At 42.1% G+C, this 27095-nt stretch overlaps 1 protein-coding gene and 1 pseudogene across 1 annotated transcript in view; both read left to right on the forward strand.

The window, feature by feature from the left end:
- Positions 1-110: 110 nt before the first annotated feature.
- On the forward strand, positions 111-10047 carry LOC140908817 (platelet-activating factor acetylhydrolase pseudogene; annotated as a pseudogene).
- The window catches only part of DNAH8 (dynein axonemal heavy chain 8), a 583322-nt gene continuing 559954 nt past the window's right edge, over positions 3728-27095 (forward strand). The window contains exons 1-2 of the mRNA XM_078852248.1: positions 3728-4099; positions 26072-26547. Coding sequence (XP_078708374.1) covers positions 26080-26547 — 468 coding nt within the window. The 5' untranslated portion in view covers positions 3728-4099; positions 26072-26079. The remainder of the gene's footprint in view (positions 4100-26071; positions 26548-27095) is intronic.

The raw sequence follows: 27095 nt of genomic DNA on the forward strand, positions 1-27095 counted from the left end.
AGTGCTTCGTAGTCGTGTAGCTAAAACCGAACCGGGATATGCAATGCTACACTGAATGGAGTCTATTTATATATTGCACAATACATATGTGGAAGAGCTGCACAACCTTTATGGCAGAAGAGAAAGATATGGCAGAAATCAAGACATTTGTCACTGTCCAAAATACCAAGGAGCGTGAGAAAGATATGTCCTCAAACTGTCAGATAGTATCGGGGTTAGCAACGTGTCCGTGATAAAAATTTTGAAGTCCATGGTAATTTTTCAAAAAATTTAATGACTGAATGATATAACTCCCTCCAATGTCCGTCACTAAGTATTGTAATTTTGTCAAGTGTATCGCACAACATGGTGGTGCTGAGCCCTGGATACTATAAATGATTGTCTATCTAATAAGGAAGAAATCAATCTATATTTAATTCAGGGAGAAAGACAGCAATTTTCATGTGGTCCTCCCTGTTAAATGCTTCAGCAGGACCAATACCATCAATGTGGCCACTGAATGCCACTCAAGCACCTCGCAGTCTAAAAAGCAAGAAGTATCTAAAGCAACTCGGGGAAGAAAGAGAGCATATGAAGCATTATGCTATTTAGTGACCTACCACCAAATAAGAATTGGACAATACTACAAAAGTGACACATGATTCAAAATTCCAAGCAATAATGCAAGACCCTTTTCCAGGAAAGTGTTTTGTGTGTTCTATCTGTCTCTGAAAGGCAACTCTCAGATTTCTTTTCACACATCAGTTGGCTGCCCAGATAGCGAGTGTGAAAAATCGGGACGGGGGTGGGGAGTAACAGGAGCCTATATCAGAAAAAGCCCCAAATATCAGGACTGTCCCTATAAAATCGGGACATCTGGTCACCCTACATGTCAGTGCCTGTATATAGTAGCTTGTTATGACAATAAACATTTGATTTGGAAATAATAGATTCCAGCATGATGGAACATAGTCTAGCCTAGAATTTGTGACTGGAGTTACCACTGTTGTTAGTTGTCCAACACAACAAACTTGTTTCTCATTAAATAATAAACTTGAGGAATCATGATTTATCAGCATATCAAGATGCAACATAAATTGTTGTTCTAAAATGTCATCATATTGAGTCAAAATGTCATCACATATCTGAAAAGGATATTTCATGGAATCTGAAAATGGTTAAAAATAGGACAAAGTAGGTTGCATTTTAGAACTCTATGAATAATATTTAACCTATGGGAACTGCTAGTTTTGTCTTGCCATAGATTGTGGATTTGGGAGAAGTTAAATATTAATGAAGTGAAGAGAAAGTAGAGAGAAACAACCACAACTTTTTTTCTCAAACTGATAGAGAACAAAAGGAAAGCCAAATATTGCACTAGCAGGTAGAACAAAGGCATACTGAAAATCAGTTGAAATTAGAAATGTTGCTCCCTTAACAAACAAACAAACAAACAAACCAAAAAACAGATTACCATATATCTTCCTGCAAAATATTGTAACAGAACAATTAAAGCTCACAGAGTGTAAATTTGTAATGTATGTATATTTTTATTGCATTAGTTTCCAAGTCACAAGAAAGCTACCATCCAGTGGTACAATCCTTTTACTGTATGAGTGTTACAGAATATATGCAGAGCATGAAGAAAAATTACAATCTTTATATAACACAAAGTTTGAATATCACTTAAAAATATCCTCATTTCGTCCTGCATATGAATGTAGGCCCCAAACCTGCAAACACTCATGCATGAGCTTAACTTTACTATCATGAAAAATTCCTCTGACTTATATGGGACTATTCAGGGTAGTAAAGTTAAGCATGTGTGTAAGCATTTGCTGGACTGGGGTTGCAGAGTATAGTTCATCTGTCTTATCTTGTTATTAAATAAGTGGGAGGAATGGCCCTGCTTCCTTGCCTTTCCTAATTATTGGCAATGCAAAGAATATTATTCAAAACTGATAAGTGAATTAAAAAAAAATAAGGCCATAAGAGCAAAATTGAAAGACAAAATAATTTGTTATGATACAGGTTGCAAATATATATAAATTAAAGAGGAAAAATAAAATGAAACTGTATTAAAAAATTTGAAACCTAGGAAATGTCAAGTTGAGGCAAAATTTAAAAAACAAACAGATACAAAAATTGGAAAGTACTGTTAAGGTATCCCAAGCATTCCATGTTGTGTATTAGATGGGTACCATATTTCCCTACTTTGCTTTAGATAGTTGCCCTGTTTCTCTGACAGGCTTTAGTGGGTGTGCTAGACAGAGGTCATTCTGTGCAGGTGTGCCAGAAAGAGGCAAGAGCAGCAGGAACTTTGTCTCTACTGTCTAGTATACTTGCATAGGGGACAGCCTTAATGTGGCTGCCACCACTTCAGAAACTGGGCATGTCTATACTGCCACGCACTGCAGTGTATGAATAGCAGTGTGCACCAAAGTGCTGTACTATAACTCGCCCCATGTGGATAATGTGGGCATGAGCTGAAAGATCCCTAGTTCACTATATGGTGCTGCTTGCACAGATTTTATTGCAGGTGTGAAGCCCTAGTTAGTTTCCTTTGCTTCATATAGCAGTCAAGGAAAGAAAAATATGATTAAAATAGGAAAAAGTGATTTTAAATCCACAAAAACTGACTGGGGACTCATGAGCAAGCATAGTACTTGAAAGTACTTTTGACTAATATTTTAAAATTGATTTCAAGTTGACAACGGTCCTTTAATGTTGTTTAGGGACCACTGTTTGACTTCAGGCTTGGGACAAAATGTATGGCTATAGTTAGAATATTTTTGATTTATTTATTAAGCACTGTTACCTTTGATATTCGTACATCACTTTCTGATCTTTGGGTAGGAGGTAGTCCATAAATATTCTTATTTTAAATTATTGTTTTTGGGCCAGACCAGGCCTTAGAGGGCATGTGGAGAGGATGGACCCTACATAATTAAAGGATACCAGGAATGTGAGGGTGCTGCACTAAAAAATTGCAGGCAGAGGAACTATATGATTAAAGCTTACTGCCCTGATTCTGCTTCCTTCCAAAAGTTAGGGAAAGGATCTCTGCAAACCTCTCTATACAAGAGCTGTGAGTGGGATCTAAAGAAGAAGCATGTTGTGTATGATTTTGCCTGGGGATATAGCTCATACCACATGCCCTATTCCCTCTGTGGGCAGAAACACTAAACAGGGGTGGGAGGAGGTATTGTTTCATATTCTCTGTGTATATATAAAGTCTGCTGCAGTTTCCACGATATGCATCTGAGGAAGTGAGCTGTAGCTCACGAAAGCTTATGCTCTAATAAATTGGTTAGTCTCTAAGGTGCCACAAGTACTCCTTTTCTTTTTACTAAACAGGGAGAGACTGTGGAGTATAGTAGGTCACAATACAGGAAAGCAGTAATGCTGCCTTTGCAATGGCTGTGAAAGTTGCACCTGAGCATTTACCCCTTGGGCAGAATTTGGTCCATCAAATGTGCACATTTCTGGTGGTTAATTAAAGAGGGATCATTCAACTTGACAACAGAACAAGTCAGAAAATCGGTTGGCTAATGAAACCTGGCCCTGGTCACATGCAACAGGGGATCTAACCCTGAGACAGTGGAGCACCTACAGGCACAGCAGGAGTTTTCCTCATGGGAAGAGAGGGCTTCTAAGGCTACAGGGGCCATGGTTAGGGAGCAAGTTGGGGGACGGACAGTGACCTGGCTGGGGCGGAGTTGTGGGAAGGGGTCAGTGGCAGAAAATGAGCTGTTCAGAGACCAGGTACCAGGCCCTAGTGCGACAAGTTAGGGCGCTGTGGATCGCCAAGCGGGGTGGCATCAGAGACAGCAGAGCAGCCGCACGCGCCTGCAGCGTGGCTCCCACCCCCCACGTTGGGGCCGGGCCGCGCGAAGACTGCTTGGCTGGGTCGCGCGCCAACGAGTCTCTCCATAACGGTCTGGTCAGCGGTTGCGACCTCCCCACCCCCTTCCATGTACCCTTCCGCAGCGCTGTCTAGTCCCGGCGCTCGAGCCTGGGAGCAGCGGCGGCATCTTCGGGTTTCGGAAGGTGGAGGGATCCGACGGAACTCATTTCTCTCTCGTCTTGGGAGGGAAACCGTCGGCGCTTGGCTGAGCAGGTGAGTGTCCCGTTTCTCTCGAGAGGTCCGGCAAGCTGCTCGGTACAGGGCCGAGCCAGGTCAGTGAAGGGGGTGGCCTGCGGTGGGGGAGGAGAGGCCGTCACCCACCTGCTCCTCCAGAAGGAGGCGCAAGAGACCGGACACCTCCTGAAAGCAAAAGGAGAGAAAGTTAAGAGCCAGACATACCCTCCCTCCAGAAACCGGCCACCCTCAGTGCCCGGCCCAGGAGGGAGAGTGTGAGACCGACAGCCGGAGGCCGCAAGAGACGCCGTTGTCTGTACGCATCACACTCAAACACAGAGTCTGGTCTGGGCGTGGTGGACGAGGCTGAGGCGCCCGCCCGCTTCTAATATTTGGGCTAGACAGCAAAGCCAACCGTTTTCCCCGGGGAAGGCGGAGAGCGCTTCCGCTCCCCTCAGAAGGTGGGGAAAACTAAAGAGAGCCCAACCGAGCTGCAGGGATGAGGGAAAAGGGAGACCCCGACTCCCCCATTGACGGGAGGGGGCCTCCAAGGGGCGGGGAGGAGAGAAACCAACGCATTCGTCTCCGTAGCAATAGAGGGGCCGGCACTCCCTCTAGTTTTAAGGTAGGGAGGGAGTGGATGAAATCCTGTCTCCATTGAAGTCGTCAGGGTTTTGCCACTGAGGTCAGTTGGCCAAGATTTCACCAACTTCCCCAGCCCTGTGGGGAGGGAGGCGCACTAACGCCTTGAATCTAGAAGGAGAGAGAGACTTACCGAAACAGCCCTAGAGAAAGAGAGCAACTGAGAGTCGTACAATTACCCCAGCCACCACTGGAGGTGGAAGAAAAGAGAGACTGATGCCTTCCAGCCCCTGAAAGTGGGGAGGGGGAGATGAAGAGCCTGACTCCAACCTCAGTAAGAGACGGCAAAGGTGGCTTTTTTTGCCATATTAGCACTTCAGGGTTTTGGAGTCTGCTAGTGGTTGGTTTGGCCACTTACATATACCAGGTCTGGTCTATTTGATATTCAGGCTGCAACAGACCCCCAAGTAACTGCTTGGCAGCCCAGAATATCAAGAGAACTGATGCTATATCTCTTCCTCCCTCCTCTGACACATCCCTGTGCCAGATGCTGCAAGACTGTGCATGTCCTGGGTGTTGCAATTCGTGGGTGGAAAGACCTGGCATTATAGCATAAAAGGAAGAAACAAAGTTCAGGATTGGAGTCAGACTCCCCACTGTCATGGAAAAGAAATCCTGACCTCCTACTCCCTAGGGAAGAGGCCATCCTGTGATCCCTAAGAAAGAGACTGACTCTAACCTCTGAAGAAGGAAGAGCATGATTGCACCTATCCCTTGCTCCAGGCAGCATAGGCAGGGCATATACTGACACCCACCCTCAGTGGAGAGGAAGTAAAAATTTCCATTCAGGGGTGCTGGAACAATTTTTTTAGGGGGGGTGCTGAAAGTCATTGTACAAACTGTGCATCCTGTAAATGATGGAAGCCGTGCATCGGGTTGCTATTATTACTTCAAGCCAGGAGGTGTTCCATCCCCAGCACCTCCAGTTCCAGCACCCCTACTTCCACTTAGACCCTGTATGTAGTGAGCACACCCTTGACCCTGTAGTGAAAGAGATATAAATACTCCCCTTCAGGAATAAGGGGAGATAGATCTACCTTCCGGATTCTAGGGTGTAGACAGACTGACCAATCTCAACCCTAGCCTCAAAGAGAAAGAGGGATAGTGATGACCCTGGCATTAGGGACAGACAGTGAGACAGTTGCAGGAAGAGAGACAAAAATGTGGCTCTGTGCTCCTTCCTCCTAGCTCAGGAAAGCAATGAAGAGGAGTGACCATCTCCCCTGCACCCTGTTGGGGGTGGGGAGAGATCCATCAATCTCTCTCCCATCTATAGGAGAAAAGAGATCAAATGAGGTTACCCTCCAGTCCTTGCCCAAGTCAGAGAGAGACTGCCGCTCCTCCTCCCTAATATAAGGGGTGGAGGAGGTAGATAGATACTTCGGCTCTTGGGAGTGGGATGGGGAAGAAAGTGAGAGCGTGTGTATAAGAGACCAAACAGTTCTGGACCCCAGTGAGAGAGTGACTGATCCTTTGGTTCCAAGGGGACTGATGAGGGAGACTAACCCCCTCCTACACATCTGGGCACTAGGGAAGACACTATCTGAGATCTTCAGCTTCATGGGGAGGGGATAGAGAGAGAAATAAACTAGCCAGTCCATTCGAGTGGCAGGTTCAGGTGAGAAAGATTTAACTCTTATCCAACGACCAGCCTTACACCGAGAAAGATCACTGATCCATTCCCCTCAGATACAGATGAGGTGTACTCCCATCCTTAGACGGGGGAAAGATTGAAATGGATACATTATCTGAAACATAAGGATAAAGATTGGGTGTGGGGCAAGGAGCTGAACTATAATCATGGGGTTAGGACTTCTCCCTTCTGATTTTTCTGCATCAGGATTTTTTTTTTAAATGTTCCCATCTCAGGATTTTTCTTTCAAGAAAGAAAAACAGCTTTGGTTCCGGAGGAGGTGATTGTATGTTAGATTCCATAGAACCTCTCAAGGACTGCTGTGTCAAGATCTTTATTTTCAAATTACTCTCTGTACAATGGCATTCTTCAGAAGTTTTTTCTACTGTCTAAAGCCCCCATCACTACAGTATTTAAATGCATCACAATCGTTATTTTGTCACAGCTGCACCTGTATTCCCCTTCTGTTGTCCCTCCAGGTCAACCACTTTAGGCTCCAGCCGTTACCTCTCTTGCATAGAGACCTGTAGCTCTCCTCTTCCTGAGTGGGGTTTTTCCAGGCTGCATACTTCCCTGTTTACACTGATATCCTCAGCAAGCCAGACTGCCTAAATAGGCCGGTGTCTGTGCCTTGGTTTGCTAAGGCTACAAACAGCTGTAATTGCCAACAGTCACAAGTTACCACACAGCTCTTCGTAAGCAAGCACATTTGTTCTTAAGATAAAAGCATCACAGAGAAAATACATTAAACAATAAAAAACGTACAAAGATGCTCATAAAACTTACCAGAGATCATCACTGCCCCCCAGCTCCAACATGGGCTTTGGGAGGAGCCAGTCCTTCAAACCTCACCAAGCATTCTTTCTATGGTCAACTGCAGCTCAGAACTAGTCTACCCCCCCGAGGAACAGATAAGTCATTCCTTTGTACAGCTTGGGCCTTTGATTTTGAAACTCTGGGAACAGGTAATTAGCAGACAGTGATCCTTTCCTCAGGGCATAGCTTCAGAAGGCTGGGTTTTTGCATAACCTGAGGTAAGGAATTTGCAGTATTCATGTCCCTCTAGAGCAGTGTTTCCCAAACTTTAACAGCCGGCGAAACCCTTTCACTAAATTGTGAAACCTCATGAACCTCCTCCTAAAAATGAATATTTCCAGGGATTTAAGTTTAAATTTCCTCTGCACTTCACACTCTGTGGGGCTCCTGCTGCTGGACCCCGTTGAGCTTGGGCTGCAGGTCCTGCTGACTGCTGGAGCTCGGGGTGCGAGCCCCAACTGCCCAGGCCCGCTCTCCCTGGGGTTCAGGCTGCCAGCTCCCCCACTGATGGGGGCAGGGCTCAGGCTGTCAGCCTCAACTGCCCAGCCCCACTCTCTCTGGGGCTCGGGCTGTCTGCCCTGCAATTGGGTCCCACCTGCTGCCTCCAATGCCTGGGGTCCTCTGGCCACCATTAGTGAAATTTTTCTGGCGAACCCCCTGTAATGTTCTGTGAACCCCTAGGGCTTTGCGAACCCCAGTTTGGGAACCACTGCTCCAGAGATTCTCCAGGCAAACCACTGGTTACTGTTTGAGCAAAAAGTCCATTCTCATCTGGCACATTTTCAGTTTAGTACCTTGAAGCTTATAACACTTCCCAGGGTTCACATCACATCTCCTTTCTAGAAAGAGGGGACATACAGTCCTGGCCCACAATAACACATAGTTTTTGCCTTTAATACAGTTCTTGCCAAAGAAACTTAATACAATAAATTTATTCAAAGATATTGTGGGGAATTGCAATGTTTGTCACATCTATCCCTCAACACCCTTGTGAGCTGGGGGTTGTGATGGTGCCTCCCATAAGGCTTTATGGAAATATACTTATGAATGTATATATGACATAACTAGAATGTGTTTTATGCTACATATGCCATGTAACGTATCTCTGTAAAGGGTATGATCTACTGAATCTATTAATCCTATTTGTGTGCATGTATTATTTTTGTATTCAAAGTTATGAATATTAGCTGCATACTTGTTTGATTCTGAGTAGGTTTTAGTGAAGCAGTTGGTCAGCTTCCTGAGAAGACTATTCTCAATAAGTGTCCAACCAAGAAGCCCTTAAGCCAACAATGAACTTGGAGACACCAATCCACATCTGGGGTTTCCCAGGAATGTGGCTTGGCTGGTAAGGAGCTCAGTCATGCATAGACATGTGACTTGCCCAGGTGACTCTAAAACTCCATTTTGTAGCTGGACTTCACATAGGAGAGAGGAGGGGGGTCTCCACCCTAAGAGAAAGTCTATTTAAACCCCTGGGAGACCCTTCCATTTTGTCTTCAGCTGGCTAAAGAAAGGGCCTCTCCACCCTCAAAGATACCCGAAAGAAACTGGAACAAAGGACAGTAACTACAGGGGGTGTGAGTGATTGCTGGACCCAGACTAGAAGGAGATTAGTCTGTAAAGGGAAGCTTACTGGAACTGGTGAGGTTTTTATCTGTATTCAGTTTGATTAGACATAGACTTGCATGTTTTATTTTATTTTGCTTGGTAATTCACTTTTTTCTGTCTGTTACTACTTGGTACCACTTAGAGTGTATCAAAGCTCTTGACCTTATTCTTGATATTATTTCTGGAAAACATGTAGTGAATGTTCTACCTTTAAACTTTGATTGGACTGTCTTAAAGGGTTCTATTGATAGTGACAGAATAGCTGTGATGGGACACTCTTTTGGTGCTGCCACAGCCATTGAGGCTCTTAGCAAAGAAGCTAGATTCAAGTGTGGCATTGGCCTGGATGCATGGATGCTTCCTCTAGATCAGTGGTTCTCAAAGCCGGTCCGCCACTTGTTCAGGGAAAGCCCCGGCACGCCGGACCGGTTTGTTTACCTACCGTGTCCGCAGGTTCAGCTGATCGCGGCTCCCACTGGCCGCGGTTCACCGCTCCAGGCCAATGGGGGCTGCGGGAAGGGTGGCCAGCACGTCCCTTACCCGCACCAATTCCCGCAGCCCCCATTGGCTTGGAGCGGTGAACTGGAGCCGGTGGGAGCCGCGATCAGCCAAACCTGCGGACGTGGCAGGTAAACAAACCTGTCTGGTGCGCCAGGGGCTTTCCCTGAACAAGCAGCGGACCAGCTTTGAGAACCACTGCTCTAGGTGATGAAGTTTATGCCAAGGTCCACCAGCCATTGTTTATCAACTCAGAAAAATTCCAGTGGGCTTCAAATGTTCTAAAGATGAAGAAACTTTACTCCACTGGCACAGAAAGAAAAATGATCGCTATCAAGGGATCAGTACATCAGAGTTTTCCAGATTTTACCTTCCTGGTTGGTACCTTTGTTGGAAAGATTTTCAAATTAAAGGGAGAAATAGACCCAAATATAGCTATAGATATAAGCAACAAAACTTCATTGGCCTTCTTGCAGAAACATTTAGGTCTGGAGAAAGGTTTTGATCAGTGGGACGCTCTCGTAGATGGTGACGGTCATAATGTCATTCCCGGAATCAACATTGATCTACCCTCAACTCGGCCTGAATCACTAGAATGAAGAAACTGATAATACCGTGCATACTAAAGCACTTCTTAAGTCTTCAACAAGATCTTACTTAGAAGTATAGTACTGGTGGCCAGCTACTTCCCACAGCTACAGCATATTTTTTTTCTTACTTATCAAGACAGGTGACTGCGAGGCAGTCTTATTGCACACTGATAAGAGTTGCAGGGGTTTAAATTCATAACAGCCTATAAACTTATTATTTAAAATACTGTAATAAACTTTTTCTTTCTACCAATTAAATACTAAATCATTTATTAGATAGATGTCTGGCTCTAAATTAGGAAAGAAACAGTGTTGCCTAGTGTTTACATCAGGCGACTTTCATTCTGGCAAGAGTTTGGGCAAAATGTTTAACCTCTCTGCTCTTCAGCATCTCCATTCTTAAATGGAGAGAATACCTAACCAGCGTATCAGATGCTTTGAGCCCTCCAGCTGTAGAGTGCTACATAAGTACTGGAAAAAAAAAAATTACTAGAATGGAGTTAGCCTAACTTCAAGAATATCAAACGGGAAGCCCTGATTCAGTTTCTTAAGATTCTGATCCCAAATGGAGATATTTTGTAAAATCCATTTCCACCAGCACCACTGGAAGCCTCCTGAGAGCAGTTGTTCTTGGGAGGGTTCCTGTAAGATTTCTGGAAGTTTGGCTTTTCTTGTGAAGTTTCAGTTCCATCTTAACTGCAAACTGAAAGAAGGCTCCTTCTAGTTTTGGATTTGATCCAGGACCAAAATTGCAAGGACAGATTAGGATCTAGGGACTTAAATCACAGTCCTGCCTCCCAAAATTCAAACCAGTTTGGATTATAGGTGCCACATACGGTATTTTTAGTAGTTAATAACTGATTCTGTTTTTTAGAAGCCACAGTGTACAAGCTTAAGCATTCCTGCCATTCTCTAGGAAACTAAAACTGCATACAAATTAGCTGAAATGTTTTCCCTCCATGACAGACAATGGAAGACTAGTAAAATTTCTTGTCAAGATTACAAAGCACATAGAGCACTTGGGTTGGATTTTCCAAAGCACCTAAGTGACACAGGAAGCGCAAGTCCCGTAAAAGTCAATGGGATTTTGCACCTTCTCTATGCAGCTTTTGCCTGCTTTGTAAACATCAGTTGGGGATGAGGCTGATACTGGAGAGAAAATTGAACTCTCAAGGCAATGTAGTCTTCATTTTTAAGAGTAATTATTTTGTCTTTATATACATTTTCCTGCTTTGTACAAATGCCATCTCAACATATTGTGACATGCACTATTACATTTAGGGATGCTTCTTTACATGCAAAGAAAAAGAAATCAGGGAGGGATAGCTCAGTGGTTTGAGTATTGGCCTGCTAAACCCAGGGTTTTGAGTTCAATCCTTGAGGGGGCCATTTCGGGATCTGGGGCAAAAATTGGGGATTGGTCCTGCTTTGAGCAGGAGGTTGGACTAGGTGACCTCCTGAGGTCCCTTCCAACCCTGATATTCTATGATTTTACTTAATTAACCCAGAGTATGTATTAATACTTGGGGGGGACGACAGCTGTGCATATCCATCAATGTTATAGAGGGCGAACAATTCATGAGTTTACCCTGTATAAAGCTTTATACAGGGTAAAACGGATTTATTTAGGGTTTGGACCCCACTGGGAGTTGGGCATCTGAGTGTCAAGGACAGGAACACTTCCTAAGTTGCTTTCAATTAAGCTTACAGCTGTTATGGGACGTGGTTCAGATCTGGATCTGGGTTTGCAGCAGGCTAGCGGGTCTGGCTCAAACCAGGCAGGGCACTGAAGTCCTAAGCTGACAGGGCAGAAAAGCAGGAGCAGAAGTAGTCTTGGAACATCAGGTGGCAACCCCCACGGGGTTTCTGTGATCCATCCTGTCACAGGGGTAATAGTATTTTCCTGGTTTCAGAGTAACAGCCGTGTTAGTCTGTATTCGCAAAAAGAAAAGGAGTACTTGTGGCACCTTAGAGACTAACCAATTTATTTGAGCATGAGCTTTCGTGAGCTACAGCTCACTTCATTGGATGCATACCGTGGAAACTGCAGCAGACATTATATACACACAGAGATCATGAAACAATACCTCCTCCCACCCCACTGTCCTGCTGGTAATAGCTTATCTAAAGTGATCATCAAGTTGGGCCATTTCCAGCACAAATCCAGGTTTTCTCACCCTCCACCCCCCACACCCCTGCTTTTACAGATGGGAAACAGAGAGGCTAAGGTATTTAGGTGCCTAACTCCTATTGATCAGTGGGAGTTAGGTGCCTAAGTACACTTGAGGATCCGGGCCTAAGTGACCAAGATCACACAAAAAGAAAAGGAGTACTTGTGGCACCTTAGAGACTAACCAATTTATTTGAGCATAAGCTTTCGTGAGCTACAGCTCACTTCATCAGATGCATTCAGTGGAAAATACAGTGGGGAGATTTTATATACATAGAGAACATGAAACAATGGGTGTTACCATACACACTGTAACGAGAGTGATCACTTAAGATGAGCTGTTACCAGCAGGAGAGCACGATAGGGAAGGAACCTTTTGTAGTGATAATCAAGGTGGGCCATTTCCAGCAGTTGACAAGAACATGTGAGGAACAGTAGGGGGGGAAATAAACAAGGGGAAATAGTTTCTTTGTGTAATGACCCATCCACTCCCAGTCTCTATTCAAGCCTAAATTAATTGTATCCAGTTTGCAAATTAATTCCCATTCAGCAGTCTCTTGTTGGAGTCTGTTTTTGAAGTTTTTTTATTGAAGAATTTCCACTTTTAGGTCTGTAATCGAGTGACCAAAGAGATTGAAGTGTTCTCCAACTAGTTTTTGAATGTTCTAATTCTTGACATCTGATTTGTGTCCATTCTTTTACGTAGAGACTGTCCAGTTTGGCCAATGTACATGGCAGAGGGGCATTGCTGGCACATGATGGCATATATCACATTGGTAGATGCGCAGGTGAACGAGCCTCTGATAGTGTGGCTGATGTGATTAGGCCCTGTGATGGTGTCCCCTGAATAGATATGTGGACACAGTTGGCAATGGGCTTTGTTGCCAGGATAGGTTCCTGGGTTAGTGTTTTTTGTTGTGTGGTGTGTGGTTGCTGGTGAGTATTTGCTTCAGGTTGGGGGGCTGTCTGTAAACAAGGACTGGCCTGTCTCCCAAGATCTGTGAGAGTTATGGGTCATCCTTCAGGATAGGTTGAATAAAGACTGGGAGTGGATGTGTCATTACACAAAGTAAAACTATTTCCCCTTGTTTATTTCCCCCCTACTGTTCCTCACACATTCTTGTCAACTGCTGGAAATGGCCCACCTTGATTATCACTACAAAAAGTTCCTTCCCACCCTGGTGCTCTCCTGCTGGTAATAGCTCATCTTAAGTGATCACTCTCATTATAGTGTGTATGGTAACACCCATTGTTTCATGTTCTCTGTGTATATAAAATCTCCCCACTGTATTTTCCACTGTATGCATCCGATGAAGTGAGCTGTAGCTCATGAAAGCTTATGCTCAAATAAATTTGTTAGTCTCTAAGGTTCCACAAGTACTCCTTTTCTTTTTGCGGATACAGACTAACACGGCTGCTACTCTGAAACAAGATCACACAGAAAGTCTGTGGTGGACCAGAGAATTGAATGCTTGTCTTCCAAGTCATAAGCTAGTGCCCTAATCATTGGACAACTCCTGATGGTTTAAATACTAGCATCAGCCAATTAGTGAGCTGTGAAGGGCGGCCCTTCAGCCCTTGCTGGGAATTACGTCCTGCAGAGCCTAGATTCATAGGGTTCCCCCATGGAAAGCTAGCCAATGCGTTTAGTGGTTCTAACAAAAAAGGTCAGCAACTCACAATTCCTGTGTTTCTGGGTTCTAGTCTGCCTGGTTGTTACAAAAGTCAGATGAGACTACTTGTGTGCTTATAAGTTAAGCATTTGCATAAGTGTTGGCAAGAGTGGGGTCCAAAAATGTATTTATTCGGAGGCTTAATTGTTTCAGTAAAAATTGGGGAATGTTGTATTTCTGATTTACTGGAAATTAACTTTTAAATCAAATTATAGTATATGTAAGATAGAATTAATCTGCAAAACTGAAACCAACTTGTGTTAAATGTTTTTGCTTTCCTGCATTTATGTTATACAACAACTGTATCAATTTTTTTTTTTTTTTTTTTTAGTGACTAGTAGTTTTTATCCCATAAACTATGACTGAGTCTCACTCATGTTAATATAGGTTGCTGGCTCTTCATTCTCCACAGTATTCTTCTGCACTGCTGAAAAAACAAAATGAAATCTGTACATTGAAATCAAACTTGTTTAAGTGCTATATAATAAAAATATACAGTAGGTAAAGGTTGAATAAGTTTCAGTGAACTAAACTGAGAAAGTTTCTAAACTGTATCTTCATCTGCACTTGTTTTTGTGCGTTGATTAGCAAAATAAGACTAGTTGTTTACACGTAGTCATTTTCTTAAATTAGAATGACTAGTACAAGTTTAGAAAAGATTCTCTGTACCTGCAGTAGATATTACAGAAGGAAAAAAAGCTGTTTTATTGCTTATGTCAACTATGTACACGATTGGCCAGTATTTCCATCAGTTCAGTGGTTCAGATTTAGATCTCAATTCTACAAACATACACAACTTCATGCATGAGTAATCTCATTGGAGTCAACAGGACTACTCATGTGCATTGAGTTAAATGTATGTGTGATGCTCTGTACCTCGTAGGAACACCCTACACCCCCATGTTCATCTGTATAAAATGATTGTGTGGTATCCAATGCAAAGTTTGTCATGTTGGGTGTCTTTGGAAGGCTTATAATGCACTGAGCATAGTTGTTATAGTAATTGTTACAGTAATGTTATAGGTTATAATTTCATGTATATAGTTATGAGGCTGAAAATATATCCTCATGGCTTAAAGCAAGCTCATGCAAAAACTCTCCAAGAACAGACAGGCAGTTCACCCCTCATCAGGGCATGGATGGGACAAACCCAGCCCAGCCTCACAGGAACAATGGATACTGGCTTAGGCAGCAACAGAAGAATCTTAGACCCTTGAGGGAGTTACCTCCTTTCTTTGGGCAGTTTGGGACTGCAATGAGGTAATGCTCACCTGACTCTGAAGGGGGGCAGGGCGCATGCACAAAGCCAAGAAGAAAGAAAGGACATGATAAAAGGGAGAGACATTTTGCCATGCTCTCTCTCTTCCACCTCCATCTGCATACACCACAACCACCAAGTGACTGAAACGCTGATCAAATGGGAGAGCCTGACTGAAAAGCCAGCCTGTGGTGAGAAGCATCTGAGTTTTTAAGGACATTGAAAGTGTTAAGATCAGCTTAGAATGGGGTTTGCTTTTATTGCATTTGACCAAATCTGACTTGTTATACTTTGAGTTATAATCATTTAAATCTACCTTTATAGTTAATAAATCTGTTCATTCATTCTACCTGAAGCAGTGCATTTGGTTTGCAGTGTGTTAGAGACTCCCCTTGGGAGAACAAGCCTGGTACATATCAATTTCTTTGTTAAATTGACTAACTTATATAAGCTTGCAGCATCTAGTGGGCATAACTGGACACTGCAAAATGGAGGTTCCCAGGGTTGTGTTTGGGACTGGAGATATTGGCTAGTGTCATTCGCTTGCAAGTAGCTGGGAGCAGCTTACATGCTAGCAGCTGTGCGTGAACAGCCCAGGACTGGGGGTTCTCACAGCAGAGCAGGGTAAGGCTGGCTTCCAGAGTAAGGATTGGAGAAGCCTAGCAGATCACCGGTTCAGATAACGCCAGAGAGGAATGTCATAATGTGATACGTCTGGGAGATTTGTGCATCAAAAAACTAAAAATTCTGCATATTTTGTCAAAACACCACAATATAATCATGCTGGTTTCCAGTTGTTTTGGTCATGTATTTAAACTACAATACAGAAAAAAGTAACACACAAAAAAGTTACAACTACTTGGTAACCAATACCCTACCCCTAATTCTGGATTTTCATTTAAATTACATTCCAGAACACCAAGCAGCACAATAAAAATAAAATAGAATGTCATTTGAAATTGCTTACACTTTTACACAAGTCATTTTTGCTAATCATGGTCCTGCATTTCAGTACAATCCAGTATTCTAATTTAAATTATAGTACAGAAAACAAAGCCTTTAAGTTTTTCCTCACTTAGTGATTTCCTTTAGCAGAACGGATCAAATTGTAAAGTGAAAAACTCTGCATCTGCAGAGTCTGAGACAGCATTTATGCAATTCGAGGCCAGCATTTATGTGACTGCATTTATGCAGTTTGGAATTCTGTCTTTCACTGAAAGCCAAAACACCTGAGGGCTACAAAAATAGCTGCACTTTAAATAGCTTCAGGCACAATTTTTTCCCCTCTACAGTTTTAGCTCCTGTTCAGGTACCTCAGAAAATGCCAGGTATTGTTTATATCCTGCTATTTTTAAACACGATGAGAATCAAATCTACATGTCTCAGAAAATTCAGATCTTCTTGTCCAAATGAGAAATATTTGTCAATTTTTTCAGAAGACTGATAGCCTCTAAAGAGATCTAGACAGGCAAGTTTTTCCAACAGGAGATAAGTTTTCTGCCTCTCAAAATTTGAAGAACTCTGAGGTGCTTTCTGAAGAAAGGGAGCTCTAGATGTGAACTGAAATATCTGTAGTTCTTCCAGAAGGTCAAATGTGTTAACACTGCAAGGCTTCCTGCTCTCGAATGTCAGATTTAAACTGAGACTTTGTTCACATATCTCTGCTAGAAAAGTGATGTGTACTTTCAACAATGCATACTTAGCTGCGTCATTCTGTGTGAACTATTCAGAAAATGCTGAAACTGGAGAGCTGGTGTTGCACTCTTCATTAAAAACTTTTGTAGAATTGAAAGTTCTTAGATTGATATCGAACAGCATGGAATGAGCTGTTCCTGTGTGTGGGCTAGGAGGCCTGGATGCTTTTCCAGCTGGAGATTCTTGTAGTTTCTGGTTCATGAAATGGAGCTACCTCACTTTTGTACTACCCGAGTTGTAAAGTGCTTCAAAAACGTGTTCTATAAATGTTTCTAAATGCTTCACCAATACCTTCAACAATATGTCAAACAGAGGATATGCCCAGAATTCAGAAACAGTATTATCTAAGAAAAAACATAGAATCAAATGCCTTTTTCATGTAAGTAGTATTGTCAGTATCAATTACTACATTTTCATGATCAATCTGGTACTCATTTACAGCTTTGACTACAGCCTGTGAAACAGTTGAGTGATTATCATCACCTAAAAAACACTGTGTCCACCAAAAAAAAGTAAACAAGTCAACTGCAATCAGGTTCTAATGGTGCAAGCAGTACATTCAGAACTGATCTCGCCTCGTCACCACAACATTAAAAAATAACAGCAATTTTCTTGTCTTTAAGCTTCAGTTTTCTTTCAGGTACACTTCAGGTATGTATGTCTCAGTCAGTTGTGTCCAGGAATCGCACACCCCATTCCAGATCCTGCTGTCAAGAAATTCTCTCACAAGTGGATGGTCAGTCTTTGACAGGGGGATGTTGGCACCTGCTAGTGTCTTCACCCATGCTGTACAAATCTGAACGTAGAAGCAGTTAGATAAGTCTTGAATGAGGACAAATGTTTACTACCCATGTAATATTGTTAATCTAAGATTTATTCATATTATATTTAGTTCCGAATTTCTAGATTTTAATTTAGATTTAAAGTATAGTAAATCATATATGTAAATAACATATTTGGTTTATGCCTCTAAGGAGAGGCACACTCAATAACAAAAATGCATCATCAAATCAATCAACTAAAATATCACATGAAAGTGCAAGTTATAGTGTAGAGCAGTGGTTTTCAAACTTCTTTTCTGGTGACCCAGTTGAAGAAAATTGTTGATGCCCGTGACCCAGTACTTCCCCCTGCCTAGGAGCCGGACCTGCTGCTGGCTGCTTGTGGGGCGCAGCGTGGTGTCAGAACAGATAGTGACTTGCCTGCCTCAGCTGGGCAGCACTGCCGCTGGGACTTTTAACAGCCTGGTTTAGTGGTGCTGACTAGAGCCACCCTGACCCAGTGCCTTACATTCCGTGACACAGTACTGGGTCGCAACCCACAGTTTGAAAACGACTGGTGTAGTGTGTATTATTAAAGAGAAAACTGACCATAATCACTTAAAAAAAAAAAGTTAACAGAGCTGTATATTCAAGATCTTATAGCAAGTGAAGAGACCCTATCGCTATAGCTCTTCTAAGCTGCTACTTATATTTCAGTATAAGAACATTTTTTTGTATTTCCATTCACCTTCACGTGTTTTTGCTTCGCCTGGGTTTTGTTTTTCCAGTGTACTTGTAATGGTCTTCTGATGCTTGTTTCTGCCTCTCTCCCTTAATTTTTTTTTTTTTTTGGATGCACAATGATCCACAATTGCTTACCATCAGTCATGATTGAGAACAACATTGCAGGATGTGCAAAATAAATTGTTCCCATCCACATGCAGTTTTATAGGGATTCTTGAGTATGAGAAGCTGGTGCAGCCATTTGTAATGCATGATGTGAAGGCTGTACAGGTTGTGCAAAAGAATGAATATCCCTTTGGTCACTTCATCTTTACCTATTTGGCTACTTTGGGAACTGCTTGGTTCTGACTGTCCTGACAGTTTATTGACTGCTTGATACATATTTTATTTTCCCTCAAAGTCTTTTTTTTTAAATGGGTAAGTAAAATAGATCCTGAGCTGTAATCTAACCCCATTATGCCACTCTGGCACAGGAGCAAAGCAAGAAAGCACATAGACCTTCTTAGCTGAGGATTCCCTTGGTATGAAAGAGTCCTGACTGTCCTATGCCAATCCCTGTATAGGAAACAAGGAGGGCTGGGGAAAGGAGCACAGTCAGAGCATGCTACACTCTTGCCATTGCGAGTTGAACATGGCCCCCTGGGGACCCACTAGCTGGCATATTTTGTGGTAACAGCTTCCATCCTTGTACTCTTTAACCAACCAACAATAAATGTACTGATTGATTTAAAATCAAGCGCATACTTGACCAAAAAGGGGACTTGTACCACTCTAAAGGTCAATAAAGTTAAGCTATCAGCAAAAGTGCCTCAGAATGATCTCTGCTGTTCTTTGATGGTAAACGGTGAATCAGACAAGGATTCAGGTGAATGCTGAGCTGGACGGAGAATAGGAGTGAGGAGCATTGGAGGCAATCCCCAAACCTCTTTGTCTAATAGTAATGTAATTAAGTTTGAGCCTTTATTTCTAGTGATTAGTCAACTAAAAATGAAGCCATATGGTCAGTATGGCATCACAGGCAACTGAAGATTAAGTGAGAGCTGGAGAATCAAACTCCCAGTTTATATTAGCTACTGACCATCTCTAGAAAGGTCAGTAGTAAACAGTTCATGGAGCATATGGACTGAAAACTTTTTCAGGGGTCTGCGTGTGGCTGGCTCACTACAAAAGCAACTTTCCTTCTCCTGGAATTGACACCTCCTCATCAATTATTGGGAGGGGACTACATCCACCCTGATTGAATTGCCCCTCTCAATACTGGTTCTACACTTGTGAGGTAACTCCCTTCTCTTCATGTGTCAGTATAATAATGCCTGCATCTGTAATTTTCACTCCATGCATCTGAAGTGGGGTTTTTCCCGCCATGAAAGCTTATGCCCAAATAAATCTGTTAGTCTTTATGGTGCCACCGGTCTTCTTGTTGTTTTAATAAAAAAAAAAAAAGTTTTATTCTCTGATGCTGCAAACTCCTATGCACATGCTTAATTTGACTACTATAAAGTCATGGTCCTGCTTAAATGTGTGCAGGATCAGGTCCTTAATTTCAATATTATTTTTTGCCTATAGCAGTTTTGTAAAATTGAAATAAAATATCCTACCAGTAGTAGAGTGTTTTTAAAAAATAGCATTTATAATTTAGTTATATGTTTTAATCTAAATTTGCAGTGGTGCACACATTCAAATTTAGTTTAACAAGGCCTTAACTGATTTAACTTGCTTGATTTAAATCAGTTTTTTTAAATTACGTTATTTACCCTGTCCTATGTACCTCTTTATGCAGTGTTTCCTGATATTTTTTTCAAGTGTCAGTAATTTCTATTTGTTTGTCCAAAACAATGTGACTAGACTTAAATATAGTCAGTACATCTTCAGTTGTCTTATATTTACTACTTTGGCAGTGATAGTAATATATGTTTTGTCACAAACCGCTTTACTAGTTGTCATTAGGATAGGTTGGGTTATTGTATATCTTATGGAAGATTAAGTGTTGAACCTCCTGTCTTAGGTGAAAATGAGGCAAAGTGGTTATAAACTGAAGTATTTTACAGTTTTCCATTATTCCTGGAGTATCTTATTTGAGTGAAAGATACATGAATACTGCAACATATGTAATGAGTTTCAGATTTGCCTCGTTATTCTGATTTATGAGATTTTTTCTTCCTCTGTCACATTTGTAGCTTTGTAACTAAGTTGTCCATGTGTCATTTGAATTTTTATTCACAGTTATAGGTTTTATCGCTACTTCTGTCAAACACTGATCAGTGAAGACATAGCATTTGTGTGTCAAAAATGTTTATTCCAAACATACAACCTGTAAGATGGTCACGGTGGGAGACCACACGCCCTTTGCTACAACACTTCCGGAGTGCTTCGGTTCAGGGGAAAATTAGCTCACAGTTAGTGTCCCAGGTGTGCAGTCACACTGAGCAGCGATAAGTCTATAGGCCCAGAGCCCTCAATCAGGGCGAGGCAACACACAGTTAATGGCTCTGGCTTGTGGTCTGGGAGACCAGCAACGAGTCTCTCTGCTCAGGTCCTCAGTCAGGGCAGTAATCCCGTAGGGGCTCTGACCTATGGTGAGTCATGCAGAGCAATAGAGAGCCTATTCCCCCAGCCCTCAATCAGGGAAGGGCAGCACTCAGTTCAGGAAAGGGGCTCTGGCCTTCAGTCCAGCAGAGCAACAGTGGGGAGATTAGCTCTCTGGTGTGAGACTCAGCAAACCATCTAGAAAAGGAGTACTTGTGGCACCTTAGAGACTAACCAATTTATTTGAGCATAAGCTTTCGTGAGTTACAGCTCACTTCATCAGATGCATTTGCCATCCTAGTTCAGGCAGGGTCCAGACCAATGCAGGCCTCCTGACTACAAAGTGGGGATGCTGCCACCCCTGACAGTGAGATGACAGGAGGACACAGGCCCTCCCGCTCCACTACATCCCAGCCCAGTGCCCTAACAGTGGTCCGCCACTGGGTCAGTGGGAAAAATCAAACTGCAACACACTGGCTGCTTGCAATCAGTCACACAGCCAAACCCTATTTGGCTTCCCTAGGCTCCTTCCTACACTCAGTCCAGGTACCTGGGGTTGTTGTTGGTCTTGCTTGAGTAAACAACGAGCAGCAGCCCAAACAGCTCCTTGGTATCCCTGGCGTCCGGCAGCTCCATCCATCCTTCCAGGTCTCTGTAGTAGCTTCTATCAAGTCAAGGCTCCAGCAGCAGGGGAAAGACATGCTGCTACTCTGCACCAACTGAGCTAGAGGGCCGGCCTTTTATAGTTCCTGTTCCTGCTCTGCCCCTGTGCTTCCGGTGGAGCGGCCATGGGTTTGCCAGTTCTGCCCACCAGAGGGCAGTCACGGTTCTCTCCCGGTCTGTCAGGGAGGAAGGCAATGCCCCCTTGCTACACAACCGTATATTTTGATTTCACATGATTTCCATGATAAATGGAACATTGTGGATATTGCTCCACCAATCAAGACTCAGTAAGAGTTTTCTTCTCCAGGAATAGTGCACATGCTGTTTAATCTCATCATATACTGAATCCAGCAATCTTTCAGTAAATGTGCACATGCTTCATGTTGAGCACAAGAGTAGACCCAGTGCAGTCAGTGGGACTACTCACATGCTTAAATTTAAGTAGAAGCATAAGTTGTTTGCAAGATAGGTGCCTAAGTCATCAATGAGGTTGTCACAGTCCTCAAATTAGCTGCAACTCTGATCCTCCTGGTCTCCTCCAGTACACACCACTAGGTCTTAGGCCTCCAGCCATCACCTGTCTCAGACCAGGGCCTTAGTTTTCAGATCCCTGCAATTCGTTATGATTTTGCCTGCAGTTCTGATCTCTCAGGGTAATGACAGGGTTATCCAGTGATCAGTCTGTTTTTTTTCAGAACCACTTTTTAAAAAAAATCAATAATACTTTGCTTTATGAAAGCAAACAGTTTATATGCATCCTTAGCTTACCAGGTGTTCACCCATCTTCAACATGGAGATCCTGGTAGGGCTAAAATACTTGAAGTCCTCCCACAGAGCTTGTTTTTGTTGATCACAGTCTCGTGCCTGTCAGTTCTGGATGGTGTCTCTCCCTGGATCAGGGCTGTTATTTTTATAAAATTTGAAGTTCCTTTTCTGCTAAGGCCTTTGAAACAGGTAAAACCAATCAATATGTGTGCTTTTTCCTAAGGGGGTGAAACTTCTGTTGTATGTTTGAATATAATAAGGCATGATGTCAAATAACTAACTCAGTTTAAGTTTTATTAGTAGTTAATACAGTGCTATACAGAAAGGAAAACATGTTACCTACTGTCTGTAATTGGAGAAGTGATGGGAGCTTATTTCAGTTCACTCCTAACTTCCCAAGCTCTTTATATACTAGTTTAGAACACAGAAAACCCTTTCTCGTGTTCTTTTTGTAGGGTGGTTTTGCTGACATTAGTTTATTTTGAATATTTTCTGCTGGTGCTAATCAATAAATTAATGACAGGTTTCAGAGTAACAGCCGTGTTAGTCTGTATTCGCAAAAAGAAAAGGAGTACTAGTGGCACCTTAGAGACTAACCAATTTATTAATAAATGAATGACATCTGTAACCATATTTAGCTTTTAATGACTTAGACATCAATCAGTGTTTCCTGTTACACTGATTACAGAATACGTCTGCTTTATCAAATATTTCTTGTCCATTTGGTCAATTACTTAATTTGATCAGTTACAGTGTAGTTATGAGTATCCCTTATCAATTACACCATTTTGTCCATTACAGCATACATCTATAACAGGCATTCCTTTATATGCTATGTGTGTTTACAGAAAAGAGATAAAAAATGACCTATTGCCCTGTGAAGCTTTTTTTAATGATATCTGCTTTACTTAATTGATATGCTAAAAGCACCTTTTGATAGTTTTTTTTAAATTATTATTATTATTATTTTATTTATTATTAATTACAGAAAACACCTGCCCCATATCAGTTGCAACTGGTCCCTTTCTGGGCATTTGGACTAGGTCAGTTAAGTCAGAGTAAAAAACAAAGTGGATAATTAAGTACAGTCCTACTGATTACAGACATTTTTGTGAACACTAGTTTAACACAAATCATTAGGGTTAGCTAAAGTTCATTTTAGGTTAATCTTAAATACAAAGAATTATAAACACAAGGCATAGTGGGACTTTGGTTCACCAAGAAAGAATCAAAAGGTTAGGGTAGGTTGAGTCATTTTTACTGTATTGTTTCAGTACTGGAGATTTGCATTCATTATCCCGCATTTTCAGTAGTTTCTGTAGAAAACATTCTTTATTTTATCCATTTAAGCAGGAATGCAATCACTACTAACAAGCCCATAAAGATACATATCATATTTATAAAATTAAAACAATAGTGTTTAAATATTCAGTGATTTCATATCATCTGTCCTAGAGTCAAGACCTTTAACATATATGAAGGAATTTGAAAAATGACAAAAATAAATTTTAATTACAGTAAGCCAACTTGCTTGCTTGTTACTTTACTTCATTTGTCCAACTATACTAGCTCAAATTAATTTAACTTTTTTTATTCGAGATATTAAAGTGCAAAAGGTACTTATTTTATAGTCTGAGCATCTCTACCCATGAATTAAAAATGCAATCAGTATAACAAGAAATACTACAACAACCCCACAAATTAGAATAGAGCCATACAGCTCAAATGAATATATTAAATTCTTTACTTCACAAGACAGAATGAATGTAACTGTCAAGTTCAAAGCTTAGCACCCAAATTGGTGTAAAAGGGCTGTCAATCAATATTCTCTGGACATCTCTACATAAATTATGAAACCCAGCCACTCTGCAATATTTGATATATCATTAATGACAAACTTCTGATTTTCACAAGCATTTAAAAATAGACAAATTCAAATGAAATCGATAAACTGCTCTGATTTTCATTGTAACTCAAAAATGAAAGGAAATAGCATTTACGAACAATTAAGGTTAAATATTTTTCCAAATTCAGTGAAAAGTTTAGCATTTCTTACTAAAAGATCCAGAATATTCAAAATGACTGACTGAAACAGCATCTTCAATTTCATCCTTAGTATCAGCAGCACAATTTTCAGAATGTTATTTGAGACTTGCCACCACATCTTTGTTGCACTTTTTACATCATGCATGTAATTCTTTCTTAACATTGCCAGCACTAAAGAGTTTCTTCAAAATATTTCCAGATGAGATCCTTGTTGCAATCAGGAGACACTGTCCATTTTCACACTAAATATCTAGTACTATAACCTTGTATAATAAAATTGTAAAAATTAAACATTTTTCTGCAAAAATTTATATAAAAAGCAACTTATTCCTAGCTATGCCCTGATCTTGCAAGCACTTATGTATGTGAGTACTCCTATTGACTACAGTGGAGCTACTCTTGCGTAAAGTTACTGACATGCATAAATGTTTGTGAGCGGAGGCCTTTAGGGCCTGGTCCAAAAGCCGATTGAAGTCAATGGGAGTCTTTGATGTGGTCGGCCCGTGTGTGTGTGTTATAAACTGATGGATCCCGTTGCTTTCATGGATGAGTATTCAGCCAGTATTAACTTAAGTTTTAGATTTATTTGTTTTTATGGCTTCTCACATGGGAAGCTCATCCAGTCCTGGATTTGCAGATGCAGTTACATGTCTTGCAAGTGTAGTCTTACTGACAGACCTTAACACATGCTCTCTTCTTCTGCAAAGACCTTACACACTACTCCTCAAAAGTGGACATGGCCTCATATTACAGACCTCTCCATATGGATCTGTCCAGAGCAACTTGTTAACCAGGTTTTAATGTCTATGTTGCATACTTTGAGGCATAGGTGCTGACTCTGTCGATGCTCTGGGGCTGGAGCACCCAAGGGAAAAAATTGGTGGGTGCTCTGCACCCACCGGCAGCTCTCCACCCTGCCTCCCCAGCTCACCTCTGCTTCCACTCTGTCTCTGCCTCCTCCCCTGAGTGTGCCGCCGCGTCCTGCTTCTCCTCCCTCCCAGCGCTTGCGCTGCGAAACAGGTGTTTAACGTGGCAAGCACTGGGAGGAGGAGGAGGAACACTGCACACTTGGGGAAGAGGCGGGGGCAGGGATTTGTGGAGGGGTTGAATAGGGTCGGGGGGGGGGGGGGAGTCGGGGCGGGCCTGAAGGTGGGGCGGAGGGCAGGGGGACATGAGAACCCACCGGCGCCAACGAAAGTTGGTGCCTTTGCTTTGAGGTTGGCCTTCAGTTGTCTTTGTATCTGAGGATTGATTGACCTTTAGAGTGGGTTACCATGCTCAGTTGGCTATAGAACACTGCTTTTGGTATATGGGAAAGTCTCCATGCAGACCAAACGTCCTGACCCAGCAAAGCTGAGCACTGATGAGTGTATTCTTGATGCCAGGGGTTTGGCACCTCTCAAGGATTTAAGTGCCGGGGATCCTGTTCTGCTTCTTGATGTTGCAGATGGATCTTAAGCAGCAAAGGTGCCTTTAATTTACAAATTAAAGTAACCAATATAAATTTTAAAAAGCTTCTTTAATTTTTTTAAAAAATGATTGATTTTATTCACCCTGATATTTACAGGTAATTTGATATTGGGTAGAATAAAAGGCTATAATATTATATTTTAATCAATTCCAAATTGTTTAAAATATATGGTAAAACATTACTGAAAAATAAATATAAATAATTGGAAAATACTTTTTAAAATTGTCAATAATCAGATTCATGTAATGTTTGTGTTAAAGAAATTTATATAAGTTCCATAATATGTTTTCTTTAACAACTTTGAGAGAACTTGACAGAAATATTAGGATTGTGTATTTGGTAAATGAGTTTAGAGGTCTACTACCTTTTTTTCCTACTCTCACTTGAGGATATAATTAAAGGCGTTTCTAAAGCATTGTTACAATAAGTGAATTGTTTGTAAATTGCAGGCTTCAAGATGGAGGAGGTGCCAGGGGATCAGATGGAAAGCCCAGACACTAGAGAGGAAGCTGGGCCCGGCCCCGCTCCGCCAGAGGAAGCTGGGCCCGGCCCCGCTCCGCCAGAGGAAGCTGGGCCCGGCCCCGCTCCGCCAGAGGAAGCTGGGCCCGGCCCCGCTCCGCCAGAGGAAGCTGGGCCCGGCCCCGCTCCGCCAGAGGAAGCTGGGCCCGGCCCCGCTCCGCCAGAGGAAGCTGGGCCCGGCCCCGCTCCGCCAGAGGAAGCTGGGCCCGGCTCTGCTCCGCCAGAGGAAGCTGCGCCCGACCCCGCTCCGCCAGAGGAAGCTGGGCCTGGCCCTGTTCGACAAGTGGCATCTCTCCGTCCTCCCCTAGAGTCGTTTAGCCCTTCTCTGGGTAACCGCAGGATGTCTAAATTTCGTCGGAGTACTAGTGGAGTTCAATCCCTACAAGAAACTTTAAAAGAAAAACAGGTTTAGTATCAACTATTACAACTATAACAATGTAGTTTTCTCTCTCAATGTTCTGTTTCTTTTCTCAATTTATTATATCAATTTTTGTTAGGAATATCTGCCTATTAGAATGTGGCTGACTTTTTCTTGAAATAGTTTTTTGTAATATTTTCTTTTTTAATTTTAAAGTAATGAATAAAAAAGTGCAAAAAACATTCACAAATAACATATACAGATATATAGTTGCAGTCAAGCTATATTTGACTTTGGTCCTGCAAATATTTATGCATGTGTTTAACTTTATGTACTGTTAGTAATCCCACTGAAGTTACTGGTAAGTGATCTTTCTTTTTTTGTATTGGGACAACAATAATTGAAGTAGTGAATTATGGAAGGAGTGTACTAGTCAAAATATAACACACATATAGTAAAATATTCCGGGAGGTAGTTGTGGAGTATACTGTCCATTTAAGGGACGCTCTGTAGCTTACAGCCAAGACAGCCGGGCTGCAGCGAAGGAATATCCTCCATCACTCTTGGGGCTGGGCAAAATAAACAGGAAAAGGAAG

The sequence above is a fragment of the Lepidochelys kempii genome, chromosome 3, assembly GCF_965140285.1.
Source record: "Lepidochelys kempii isolate rLepKem1 chromosome 3, rLepKem1.hap1, whole genome shotgun sequence".
Taxonomy (NCBI): domain Eukaryota; kingdom Metazoa; phylum Chordata; order Testudines; family Cheloniidae; genus Lepidochelys; species Lepidochelys kempii.